The sequence below is a fragment of the Solanum lycopersicum genome, chromosome 11 (assembly GCF_036512215.1).
Source record: "Solanum lycopersicum chromosome 11, SLM_r2.1".
Lineage (NCBI taxonomy): Eukaryota > Viridiplantae > Streptophyta > Magnoliopsida > Solanales > Solanaceae > Solanum > Solanum lycopersicum.
In genome coordinates this window covers 41,480,425-41,494,051 of record NC_090810.1, presented here as the reverse complement: position 1 = coordinate 41,494,051, position 13,627 = coordinate 41,480,425, and the positions used below count along the sequence as shown (strand labels likewise).

Genomic DNA, 13,627 nt, shown 5'->3' with positions numbered 1-13,627 from the left:
ATATTCAAGAATTTTTTAATTATTATTCATACTTTGTTAACTGCTCTTGGTTCCCACAACCTTATTTGTGGATTTAGCTAGTCATACTTGACAGTTCACAATTCATAATTACGTTAGAAGAATTCATGAACTTATAATGGAAACAAATGAAAACCCAAATCTTGAATTGAAATTATAACTAAAAATCGTATAAACCACCTTTAAGAAATTAAATTGTTAAATTTTTGCATGTAATTTCAAAAGACAAAACTCAAACCTTACATTAATGAATAACCCCCAAAAATGGAATTTACAACTAATATTTATAGAAAACAAATCCTAAACCAACTAGGAACAAAAAATATAGAAAATTAGTCTAGGACATGGTTTCGGCTGGCGGCTTACCTATGGATTGTGGTTCAACCTACGGTCTGTGGTTTGCCTTCATGGACCAACACTTAGAAAATAAATCAAATACTAGAACTTCAACTCTCTGAACAAAAATGACGGATGTACAGGAGGGGGCTGACACGCTCAAATTTACTTCTTGAAAAGAAGTAAAAGTGGTCGCATCAAGTAAAGAACCCAACTAGTAAGGTTGGGATCGTTCCCACAAGGAAAATGGTTCATACTTAACTTTATTCTATTAATAGTTCTATTTAGTCAATTATTTCTTAGAAACAAATAACTAAAAGGGGTTTTGATCAATAAAAGCAATTAGCTAAATTAAAGTAAATAAGTGACAGGTTCAAATATGGGAGTTTAATTAAGTAATGAGAGTAACTAGGGTGTAAGTGTTCCCCACAGGCTCCCTAACTCAGTAATTCTAGCTATAGCAATCCTTTCCTAGTATCTAACATGCAAAGTGATAAATTAGGTTTGTCTAAATCTTTGGTCCGGCATCTAGAGAATTTTACTTTGCACCTTTGTCCGGCTAAGTGTTTTGCTTTACTAAATCTTATTTTTACCTCATATTAAGCATCATATTTGATATTTGACTAAGTTGTAACTTCGTACCAACCGACACTAGCCTATTAGATAGTATACACTAAATCTATGTTTATAATTCTTTTCCTATTATCTACTTCCTTGGTCCGGCAAGTAGCAATAGGACGAGTTCTAACGTTGGTCATCCTTTAAAAACACTTGTAAGCGAACTAATTAGCAATACATGCAAGACACTATTCTAGAATTGTTATTTTAGCTAGATTTTACCTTGTTATTTACCCATGGTTCGGACAACTTTAGTTATGGAGTTTAGTTACCCATGCTAATAATCACACAATTCATACTGATGATATAAGAATTCATGCACTTACTTTTACGAGAATGAACAAACTCCAGAAGTTCATTTAAATAATTCACAAAAAACTCCAACAATTGATTCTGGAATAGTATGATCAAATAACAAACTTAAGAGTTCAACCCTTAAACAAGAGAAATAAAAAATATCCAAAAGTCTAACCCCCAAAATGAGGTTTTTCGAACTATTTATAATAAAATAAAACCTAATAAAAGAAGGACTCTATTTAGGCATAATCTGTCCAAAAGGCGTTTTAATCGATGATCCCTACGACGGACCGTCATGGACACGACAGACCGTTGTGGGCTCCATCATTCCATGGAGTAATTTTCTATTGCTTTCTTCATCAACTTTCTGTTACCCTGACAAACCTTTGCAAGCACGACGGTCCGTCAAGGGGTTACGTTCCACAACACTTAGAAACTTCTTGAAATTGGGTACTGGAACTACTCTTTAACAACCACAAAGAATATGCAGGACGGATCGTCATGGCTATGACAGTCCATCATGAGCTTCCGTAGTCCCAAACTTGTTCAGACTTCCCCAACTTCCTTTAACAGCTATTTTCTTCTCACTACGGTGCCACCTAAAGACTGTAACATTCATGACCGACCGTCGTGGGCTCCGTAAGTTGTCACTTCTACAATTTCTGCTCAAATCCTTTACGTTCTCCGTTGGAATGATTTCCTGCAAATAAAGAGAAACCTATACATAAAAAATTAATACAAAAAAGTCTTTAGACACACACTAAACTTAAGAAAAAGACATTGAAAGTACCGTGAAACCACGGTAAATCAACACCCACAACTTAAATTTGTTGTTTATCCTCAAGAGACGCACTATGAATCACTACAAAATCTTTGTCCAAGAGTATCCGTCTTTTAACTTATAAAACTATTTGGCTATTAATCCTGATTATTCTCATTATGTTCATGCATGCTATCACTATTAGGATTGAATTATGTGGATTAGAACATCACACAGACTCACCACAACTTGACATCTATCCTCTTCAATTTCTCACCTAGGTGCTAATTTTTTTGGTATTGCAACTACTGTCCTTACTTCAAAATAACATCCTCATTTCTCACATAATGATTTCAGTTTGAGTATAAGTATTACTTTTCAACACTCGCTCTTAGAACAACTACACAACTCATTTATACATATTGCCATAGGCATACCCTTATTTTCACTGCTTTAATTTATCCATAAAAACTCTTAAGATCATGATAGGACTTTCTTAGCTTATAACATAGGCTCTGGATCAGGTAGGGTATATTTATGTATATTTTAGTGACTTGTTTCCCTCTTTTACATATCAGTTAAGCGTCCTACCTTTTTATCATTTTATTTCGCCATTTTTCTTATATTCTTTCACCTTGCTATTTTCCTTTCTTTCTTATTTTGGGTAAGTGACTCTTTTCTTTTCTTGATTGTATTTATTATATATATTTTTTCACTTTTCTTTTAACTGGTTCTTGAGTCACTTTTCTTTTGTTCTTTCTCTCTCTTTGTTCTTTCAACCCTACTTTCTAGAGCATTACTCATAATAGCGACCCTCAACTTATGTCTTTGCCATGAGTCAAAGTACACAATACCCAAAGTTGGGTGAGGTCCACGACAAGGTTGTTTTTAGCATTAGCCATGCTCAACTTATGCTTTTGGCATAAGTTGAGGTGCACATGTCCAATGAGGGACCGGGTCCAACACATTGTTCCCAGAAAAGATATGTTGGGGTGAAAAAGAAATTTTAAGCTCAAATCATTTAGATCAAAAAGGTATTAATTTCATCCGGTTTTCTGTTATTTAGGCTAAAGATTGGCTATATTGAATAAGGTCCTATAATCCTGTCCTAATTGTCTATTACAGCTTACTTTTAGCAAGACTAACCAGGCAAGTTCTAGCTAAGTAAAAATAGTGGACTATTCAAATTTTCTTCACACTCACTTGACATCTCATTACTCTACCATATTATCAGACACCTAATTCGAGTCTTAGACTTAGGGTCATGCAGTGGTGTATCTTTATGTCATGCATAGAGCCGTTTATTTATCAATTACTATGCCTAGTCATGCATCATTTTCATTGTATCAGGATATCATTTCTGTTTGAGCAATCAAGCGAAAGATTTATACTAGTACACAATATATAGACATGTCAGTTCAACAATAAAAATAATCAGTCTCTTGGGGAAAAAGAACATAGGCAAGAAAACCCCAAAAGAGGATCGTGAGTTGGGTTACTTAGACTTTACCCTAGCACTCACTCTCCATTTACCCCAACCCCAAAAAAAGATATGCAATTGTACCTAATGCATAACAGAATCCAAAATAATAAAGTGGTAGGTGCAGCAAACCTGAGGCGCAAATCGCCGTCGATCAACAAGCTAGTAGGTCCGGTGTCCCAGAACCCACTCCTTTTGTAGTCTGGACACCCTCAGTAGTGTCCCTAGTATCAACAACACCCTCCATAGTGCATCTCTCAATAATCACAGCACCATCAGTAGTGCTCTTCTCTACCTCAACAACTCTGGAGCTAGATGCCCTGGCAGCCAACTCAATGGCCCTCAACTGACGGGATCATCAATCGAGACTCTCCTTATAGCCTCCAACTCTTAGCTCTTCCTCTTCTGTGACCTAGCCGCATCCTCATTTCAACCTCTACGCCTCTTGGCATACTCTCTGCTAGAGGTAGTGGCACTGCAGCCGTGGATAATAAGGACGCCAAAATAGTATCCTAGGCGGGCTCTGCAAAAGGGGCTTAAGACTCAAGCACCTAGCCTCTAGAATCATGTCCAAGTGTGCTCGCAGACTCTCTACAGCAGCCTAAAGAGACGACACGTCCACCGGTGGGGCTGTCCGGGCTAGCAATAGACCTCTACATCCAAGGCTGGATGTGATGCAGAAAAGTGTCCATTTGGGACTCAAGTTTCTGGACCCTAGCAAGTGGGAAAAAAGTGGTGGAGGGAGTCGAACAAGAGGATCTTGGAGTGATGCTACCACCCAGGATACACTCGACCGGGGTGGTGTCAGTAAGATAAGATGTAGCCTGGGTAGCCGCTTAGGCTTGCTCTATTGTATCCAACAGGTTCTCACCAAGCAGAGGTAGGGGCGAGGCTCTCTGTGTGGGGACAACTCGTTGGCCTCATCCTTGATAAGACCTATATCAACAGTGCTCGACAAGGTCTTAATCTAATCTATGTGCCAAATGGGACACCTGTGGACCTGCACATCGCAAACACCATGCACGAAAATGGGTAAGTAGTAGTGACCTTGAAAGTCCTCTCGTGCATGACCGCCTGAAGAAGCCAAGTGAAGTCCTCCTCGAACCTTGCTATCATCGCTACCATCAGAACTACGCTATCCCATATGACTATATTATCTGCAGTAGTGGGGGAAAGGCAGTGGCGGACTATCAACCACAGAAACTTGGTCGTCAAGGTAAGGTTAGCCTTCTTGATCGCTCCCTTCGGCTCACATACCCATTCAGCAGCCTCTCCATCAACGAAAAAATATTGTGCCAACTACCTCTTGGTAGTCTCTCTTAACTGAAGCTCACGCAAGAACCATCCATCTTTAACACGTTTCCACCGATAGTCAAAATAAGCGTTGAGAGGAATTCAGGTAGCATCAATATCCTCGCTATATAGATATCGACAGATGGATGGCAATGAGATGTCTCCTAGCTTGACGCGGACTCGGATAAGATCTAGTTGAGCATGTTTGGCGAGGGTAGCCCACCTATCAATCTGGGATCGGAGAGTCGCCACTTACCATGGGTAAAACTCTCTGACCAACTCCTCACTGTATCATCCTAAAACACAAGTCGTCCAATCTAGTCGATGCCTGAAAAAGAGTGCATGGATATCCAGCTTGGTAGGGAGACTCCCTGTAAGGAACCGCTCTCTAGGGTAAGTTTCCAGGTCATGACGCCCTTATCATTCAGCAGCTTGGCGTCAGAGTACACCTAAAACTGCCCCTCAACACACCATCAGTTGGTCTGGTCGGCAACAGGGGCAGGTACTCCAATTAGAGGTGCTAGAGTGTAATCAGCACTATCGGCCTCATCAAATGAGGCGGATAGGGATGAAGTGGCTGGAGCAAAAGCCTCTTAAGACCCAAAGACTTCTTCTGAACCCGATACTTCCTCAGAATCGGAAACATCACTGGAGTGTGTAACAAAACCTAGAAGGTGTGCCCGTCAGTATGCGCTCCTTTTCAGACTGGAGATAGTGTTTACATTGGGCGCCACCTTCGTGGAGGTGGCTCTGGTAGTACGTGCAGGAGTGACAGTGCCTGGGGGCACGTATTCGGGATCATGCTAAACGTCAGAGCCAATGACCAGTCGGTCAAATGGGGCGACGGACTTTGAGCTCCCTCATACGTACATGCGATCTATCTTCGGTGCCATAAGCGTTATTACCTGGAAAAAACAACAATTAGTACCAGTAGAAACAAACAAGACATGCGAAAAAAAGAAAACAAAAACATAAAACCAAAACTGAAATAATATTGTTGTGGTTTATGTGCTGCATGACGGACTAGTTGACGGACCATAGTGAACATGACGGACCGTGATGACGGACCGTCATGAAAAACTTGAGAAAATTTATTGGACTCTTAGAAAGAAAGTCTCTGACAATCACGAGAGTTGTGCAATACAGACCGTCGAGAGCACGAAGGACCGTTGTGAAGGTCGTAAACGAACACTCAGAGAAAATAAAATGGAATTGGTGGGACAGACCCCACGATTGTCCGTCGAGGGCACGACGGTCCATCAACGGGGTCCAGTTCTGTCCTTCAGTGACATAACTAGAGATGCCTCTCTCGACCCCTAAAATTCTAATTGAAAGAATACTTATCGACCCACAATTTCTAACCTAATTATCCAGCATACTAGCAATCCTAAGGAAATAGTTTCTCAAGTTTTAGCATGCCATTTTGGAGGACTATCAACCTAGGTCAGAAATAATTATCAGAAAAATACACCCCCATTTGATTTAATTAACACAACACCCCCATTTTGTTTCCTATGTGAAGGGTCTTAATGCATGTAAGATTAACGAGGTGAGTTCGTAGAATGCACTAGGGGTCAATTTCGAAGATCCAACATTCAGAATCAAGCGTGGAGCATAGGAAAACAAGAAATAAATGTAGATGATTTAGATATCATAACCACATACCTGATATTTAGAGAAGATGAAAACAAAGTAAGGCACACAACTCTGGTGATCCGCACAAGAACAATTGAATCCGACGGGCTTATTACTTAAACAAGCAGGGAGATTTGAAGAGGGAAGATTAGGGGAATTTGGGAAGTTATAGAGAATCTGATGCTTTGGGGAGAGGAAGAGAGTGTTAGGGAGTTGAAGAGGGAGTAAATGGGGGAAGTAAGGGAAAGAAACGGTTAGAATGAAGAGGTGGGAAGTTAAAAGGTTTAAAACTTTTAATATTCACCGGTCGGGTGGGGGGTGTTTATGGGTATTGATGGGATGAGTTCCCGTAGACGGTCCATCACAGCAGTGAAGATCCGTCATGGGATACGTCATGGGTGCCATAATTTATAAAAAATGGAAAAAGTAACCTGTACATGATGGATGCTTGCGACGGTCATCGTAGGCGTGATTGTCCGTCGATGAGTCCGTCAATGAGTTTTGCAGACCAATTTTCTGGTGATGTGTTACCTTTAAATTTAACACCCCTGAAGTTTTTCTTTTCGTATTTTCTGGAAACTTTTTGGACACGGACCCTAAACTACGCTCTAGCTAACACTTCGAGCAAAAAAAATAAAAGCAACGAAAATGCAACTATTACTAGAAAGTCATAAAAAACTATAGTTGGCTTAGAGGATACATATTAAGTTGCATCCCAACCAGCGCTTGATTTAACATCGCGGAATGACGGGGGACACTTGATTACTCAGACTTCATCATGATGGTATGACTCGATCACTTTATTTATCGTTTCAGCATGTCCCTGATAGATTTTGATTCATTGTCCGTTAACCTTAAACCTTCACACCCTCCTTGTTTTCGAACTCAACCACCCCATGGGGGAATAGTTGGGTGATCAAGTAAGGGCTTGTCCATTTATACTTGAGTTTTCCCGGAAACAAACGCAAACTAGAATTGAATAAAATCACCAAATCTCCAACCATGAAATCGTGTTTCTCAATATTTTGGTCATGGTACTTCTTCATTTTTTCTTTGTAAAGGGCTGAAATTTTATAATCTTTTAGGAGAAATTCATCGAGCTCATTAAACCAATTTAACCTCTGTTCTGCAGTCTCATTCCAATCCATTTTCAACTTCTTCATTGCCACATGGCTTTATGCTCTAATTCGACCGTTAAGTGACAAGCCTTCCCATATACAAGTTGGTATAGTTAAATACCTATGGGAGTCTTGTATGTTGTCCGGTAGTCCCAAAGAGCATCGTCAAATCTCTTTGTCCAACCCGTTCTACTAGCGTTCACCATTTTCGACAAAATCTGCTTAATCTCCCTATTTGACACCTCAACTTGCCCACTAGTTTGAGGATGGTAAGGAGTGGACACATTATGGCGAACCCCATATTTCTCCAATAATCCTTTAAACAATTTGTTGCAAAAGTGGGATCCCCCATCACTAATAATAGCCCTTGGGATGATGAATCGAGAAAATATGTTCTTTTTCAAGAACGTGGTGACACTCTTCCCTTCATTATTTGCGAGTGTGATAACTTCTACCCATTTAGACATATAATCAACTGCTACAAGAATGTACTTCATCCCTTGCGAACTCACAAAAGGGCCCATGAAGTCTATACCACACACATCAAATAACTCAATCACAAGAATGGGATTCAAAGGGAGCTCTTGCCTTCTTGAAATGCCACCATCTCTTTGGTATCTATCACATGCCTTGGAGAAATCATAAGCATCTTGATGAATAGTTGGCCAATAGTATACACATTGTAAGATCTTGTGAGTGGTCCGAATACCACTATGATGTCCACCTACGGGTGAACAATGGCATGCCTCCAACACATTCAACATCTCAACTTTGGCACACAACGCCGAATAAGCCTATAGGCACAACTCCTATACAAGTATGGCTCATCCCAAAATAACTTTTCTCACATCATACATGAACTTTTTCCTTTGATTAAAGGATAAGTTCGATGGGATGATATCGCTAGCCAGATAATTCGCAAAATCTGCGAACCATGGAATCAAGTTTTGAGAGGCGGCCAATACGTTCTCATCGGGGAAAGTGTCATCAATTTCAGTTTTATCCCCCAATTCTCTCATTGCTTCATCTTCTAAATTGGACAAGTGATCAACAACTTGATTTTCGGTCCTTTTTCTATCAATCACCTCAAAGTCAAATTCTTGCAATAGTAATACCTAACGAATCAACCTCGACTTTGCATCCTTCTTTGCCATCAAATATCTCAAAGCAGAATGATCAATATGCACTATAACCTAGTGCCAAGCAAATAGGAGCAAAATTTCTCAAAAGCAAAGATTACTGCAAGAAGCTCTTGCTCAGTCACGGCGTAGTTCTTTTGGGCTTCATTTAGGGCATTACTAGCATAGTAAATGGGTTAAAGGATTTTTTCCCTTCTTTGCCCCAATACCACACCAAGAGCAACCCCACTAGCATCACACATTACCTCAAATGGCTTGCTCCAATCCGGTGAAATGATGATAGGTGCAGACACCAACTTTTCTTTTAACTCACCAAATGCCTTAAGACAGGATTCATCAAAATAAAATTTACACTCTTTCTCGAGCAACTTGCACAAAGGATGTGCAATTTTTGAAAAATTCTTGATGAACCTCCGGTAAAAACCTGTATGCCAAAGAAAGTTTCTCAAACCTTTGATAGAGATAGGTGGGGGGAGTCTCTCTATTACCTCGACTTTATCTCGATCAACCTCTATACCCTTCTCTAAAATGTGATGACCCAAATCAATACCCTCTTTCACCATGAAGTGACATTTTTCCCAATTTAGTACTAGATTGCAGTATTCACACCTCTTAAGAACCTCAGACAAATGACTCAAACACCGCTCAAAGGAGTCACCAACCAAAAAAAATCATCCATACACACCTCAATCGTATCCTCCTACATATCGGACAATATCGACATCATACATCTCTGAAATGTGGCGGGTGCATTGCACAACCCAAACGACATTCTCTTGAACGCAAAGGTCCCATATGGACAAGTAAAGGTGGCTTTCTCTTGATCTTCCGGTGCAATAGAAATCTGATTATACCATGAAAAACCATCAAGAAAACAGTACCACCCCTTTTAGGCATGTATCCAACATCTAATCCATGAAGGGCATAGGAAAATGGTCTTTTTCGGTCCATGCATTTAATTTCCCTTAATTCATACACACTCCAACCAGTCACCGATCTCATTGGAACAAGCGGATTTTTCTCATTAGGGAGCACAGTAATTCCCCCTTTCTTAGGTAAACAATGAACAGGTCATACCCAAGTACTATCAGCGATTGGATATATCCCTCAGACATCCAGCCACTTAATAATTTCCTTCTTCACTACCTCTTGCACAGGTGGAGTTAGACATCTCTGATGCTCAATACTTAGATTATGATCGGGAATAAGTTTGATTTTATGAGAACAAATACCGGGAGGGATCCTAATAATATCCGTAATAGTCCACCCAATAGCTCTTTTAAACCTTTTTAACACTTTCACCGAACACTCAACTTGATGCACATTTAAATCTGATGCAATAATAACCGTCAAAGTATCATCTTTTCCCAATAATACATACCCCAGATGAGGTGGCAAAGGCTTAAGTTCTAATTTTGAAGCCTCCTTAATAGACGGTTTCGCGGGTGGAGATTCGCGATGTTGCATATCTAACTCAAATTTCTTTGGTTTAAAATGAACATTACCTCGATCAAGTGCCACAACCAATGACTCATACTCATCAATGCCATCCCTATCAAAATTAATGATCACTACCGTCAATGTTTCTACACCCAGACGCTCTTTAATTTCTACCTCAGATGACTCTTCAACTCTGTAGAATATATCAGATACCGATTGAAGATCACCACTCTGCCTCATGGACCTACATATGTTGAAGGTCACTTCTTCACTGTTCAACCGAAATTTCATCTGCCCTTTTAACATATCAACGAGGTCCCTACCTGTAGTAAGGAATGGCCTCCCAAGAATAATAGGCACCTCAAAATTGGACTCCCAATCAAAAATCACAAAATCGACCAGAAATATGAAGGATTCACTTTTACTAGCACATCGTGGAGTATACCAATGGTCCTTTTTACCATTCGATCGGCCATCATTAGCCGCATCGCAGTGGGCTTTGGGTTACCCAAACCCAACTTCTTGTAAATCGAGAGGGGCATTAGATTTATACTTGCCCCAAGATCACAAAATGCTTTCGCAAAATGTAACAATCGGATTGTACAAGGAATAGTAAAAGCACCCAATGTTCTTTCTTTTGCACTAAAGATCTTTTAGCAATGGCACTACAGTGTTGCATTTTATCATCATCCTCAAAAGTGACTGATCTTTCTTTGTAACCAAATCTTTCATGAACTTGGCATAACTGGGTATTTGTTCAAGAGCTTCTACCAAAGGGACACTGATAGAAAATTGTTTCAACATCATCATAAAACGTCGGTATTTACCGTCTTCAGTTTTTTTACTAACCTTTGTTGGAAAGAAGGTGGTGGTCTAGGCATGGGGGTCACCTTTTAGGTCACCTCAACATCTTTTACCGTTTTATCTTCTAACTCACCACTAACCTCCACCACTGTATCATCATCTCTTATCACCTTTTATACAACAGACGACATAGGTGGGTCAATGGTTTTCTTACCACCCCCAGTTTTCATTGTCATACAATGCCTTATTTTTTCGAATTTGGACAGTGTTTCTAGGAAGAGACTTGTTGTCGTGTGTTCACAATTGCAGACAATTGGTTCATTTGCAACTCAAGATGCTTGTTCGAGATTGCATGTGTATCAACTTTCTCCCCTATACCTGATAAGTCATTCCTTAACTCTTTAGTGTAGTCATCAATAGCATCAAACCTCCTCAACATTTTTTGCATCATATCCTCAACTCGCGCCATACTACCTCCTCCATCCCCAGGAGCGACTTCACGATTTAGAGGTGGAACGTAGGGCCCACTCCTCTCATTTCTGTTACCATAGTTACCCCGGTTGAAGTTGTTGTTGCGGTTGTAATTCACATCTCAAACATATTGACTCTCGCAGTTATAATTACCATAGTTCTGACCTTGGTTTCCTTGACCTTGGCACCAATTCTCCTGATTAGAGCCTTGGTCTTTCGGTCTGATCATTCACTGCATAAGATTCCTCCTCATAGTAATATTCATCATTTGGTGGTGCTGGTTTAGACAAGTAGTTCACTGTATTTACCTTTTCTGCACCCCAGCAACATGTTTCAACACTAACCCAAGCTCAATTCTCATTTGAGTCATCTCCTCACAAAGATCATCTGCGATTGAGTTGTGTGCGGATTGGACTGTGAAGGTGTTTCTCCTAGTATCTGAACTTCCTAGTACTCCAAGCTTTATTATTTTTGGAGATTTTCTCTAACTTTTCAGCAATTTCGGCATAAGGACACTCCCCATAAGAACCCACCTGTTATTGTATCCAACACCGCTTTGTTATTATCATCATGTCCCCGATAGAAATACTCTTTTAGAAACTCATCATCTATGCGGTGATTTGGAACACTTCGCAAGAATGAAGTGAACCTATCCCAAGAACTGCTAACTGACTCTCCCAGTAGCGCCACAAAGTTGTTCACTCTGTCTTTATTGTTTAGTTTCTTAGACAGTGGGTAGTAGCGTGCTAAGAAAGCATCCCTCAGTTGATTCCAAGTGAAGAATGAGTTATAGGGGAGCTCAGTAAAACAGATAGAAGCCTCTCCCATTAGTGAGAGAGGAAAAACTCTTACCCCGATTACATCCATATTCAAATCGCGCCTCTCTACACAACTTTTTCACACTGTCCTTACCTTAGGATATGGGCATGTGGATCCTCAGAAGGTAGCCTTGAAAATAAACCTATGACAGTGAGCATTTGCATAAGACTACTAGTTACCGCAAAAGTGTGTCCGTGTAGTAGAGGGGGCAAGACGAGTGGCCCATCACAGTCGGCGATATTTTCATAGCCCATATAATACTCTTAAGGGAGTGAAGCGGGAGGTTGTCTCTGTATTTCACCTTCCCCACGAATATTTAGTAATACAGGGTCACGACCGTCGACCAATGGTGACATTTGTGGGTCGACCTCATCACCTTGGATGCCCAAATTCTAATTGATTCTTCTTAAAGTACGCTTTAGTTCGGGGTCAGGTCAATTACGGGTATTCCTCTACTCCGTGTGTTTGGCATGTAAGAAAGTTAGACCTGCAGGAGACAAAAACAAACTAAAAAAATAAAATTAGGAAAATGTTGACTAAACTTTGATAATAAGCTTAAAGTTAATCTAAAAGCCACTTTCTCCATCAGCGGCGCCAAAATTGGATACGCTCAAAGTTACTTCTCAAAAAGAAGTAAAAGCATTCGCATCAAGTAAAGAACCCAACTAGTGAGGTTGCGATCGTTTCCACGAGGAAAATGGTTCATACTTAACTTTATTCTATTATTACTTATATTTAGTCAATTATTTTCCGAAATCAAATAACTAAAGGGGGTTTTGATTAATAAAAGCAATTAGCTAAATTAAAGTAAACAAGTGACAGGTTCTAGTATTTGAGTTTAATCAAATAATGAGAGTAAGTAGGGTGTAAGTGTTCCTCACAGGCTCCTAACTCAGTAATTCTAGCTATAAGAACACTTTACTGGTATCTTGCATGCAAAGTGATAAGTTAAGTATCTCCAAATCCTTGATCCGGCGTCTAGAGAATTTCATTTCGCACCTTGGCCCGGCTACATGTGTTGCTTTACTAAATATTAATTTTACCTCATATTAAGCATCATATTTGATATTTGACTAAGTTGTAACTTCGTACCAACCAAAACTATCCTATTAGATAGTATACACTTAATCAATGTTGATAAATTTTTTTCCTATTATTTACCTCCTTTGTCCGGCAAGTAGCAATAAGGCGAGTTCTAACGTTTGTCATCTATTAAAAAGAATTCTATGCAAAGAATTAGCAATACATGCCAGACACTATTCTAGAATTGTTATTCTAGCTAGAATTTACCTTGTTATTTACCCAAGTTTCCCACAACCCTAGTTATGGAGCTTAGTTACCCATGCTAATAATCACACAATTCATATTGATAATATATAAATTCATGCACTTACTTTTA

General features: G+C 39.7%; 1 protein-coding gene across 1 annotated transcript; it reads right to left on the bottom strand.

Moving 5' to 3' along the window:
* Positions 1-3,663: 3,663 nt before the first annotated feature.
* On the bottom strand, positions 3,664-12,237 carry LOC138339411 (uncharacterized). The gene is made up of 10 exons (XM_069291007.1): positions 11,943-12,237; positions 11,317-11,529; positions 9,841-10,457; positions 9,549-9,744; positions 8,904-9,118; positions 8,684-8,748; positions 8,404-8,629; positions 7,677-8,349; positions 5,673-5,707; positions 3,664-3,855 (listed from the first exon to the last, which is right to left on the bottom strand). Exons 1-10 carry the CDS (start codon positions 12,235-12,237, stop codon positions 3,664-3,666), a joined length of 2,727 nt encoding a protein of 908 aa, XP_069147108.1.
* Positions 12,238-13,627: the final 1,390 nt, after the last annotated feature.

Excerpts from the sequence above, each read along its gene's own strand:
- LOC138339411 (XM_069291007.1), bottom strand. The coding sequence starts at position 12,237 with ATGGGAGAGGCTTCTATCTGTTTTACTGAGCTCCCCTATAACTCATTC. Across the intron at positions 9,119-9,548 it reads TTTCTTGATGGTTTTTCATG|GTTTTTACCGGAGGTTCATC; the intron begins GTATAATCAGAT and ends TTTGGCATACAG. Across the intron at positions 5,708-7,676 it reads AACATACAAGACTCCCATAG|GTAATAACGCTTATGGCACC; the intron begins GTATTTAACTAT and ends TGTTTTTTCCAG.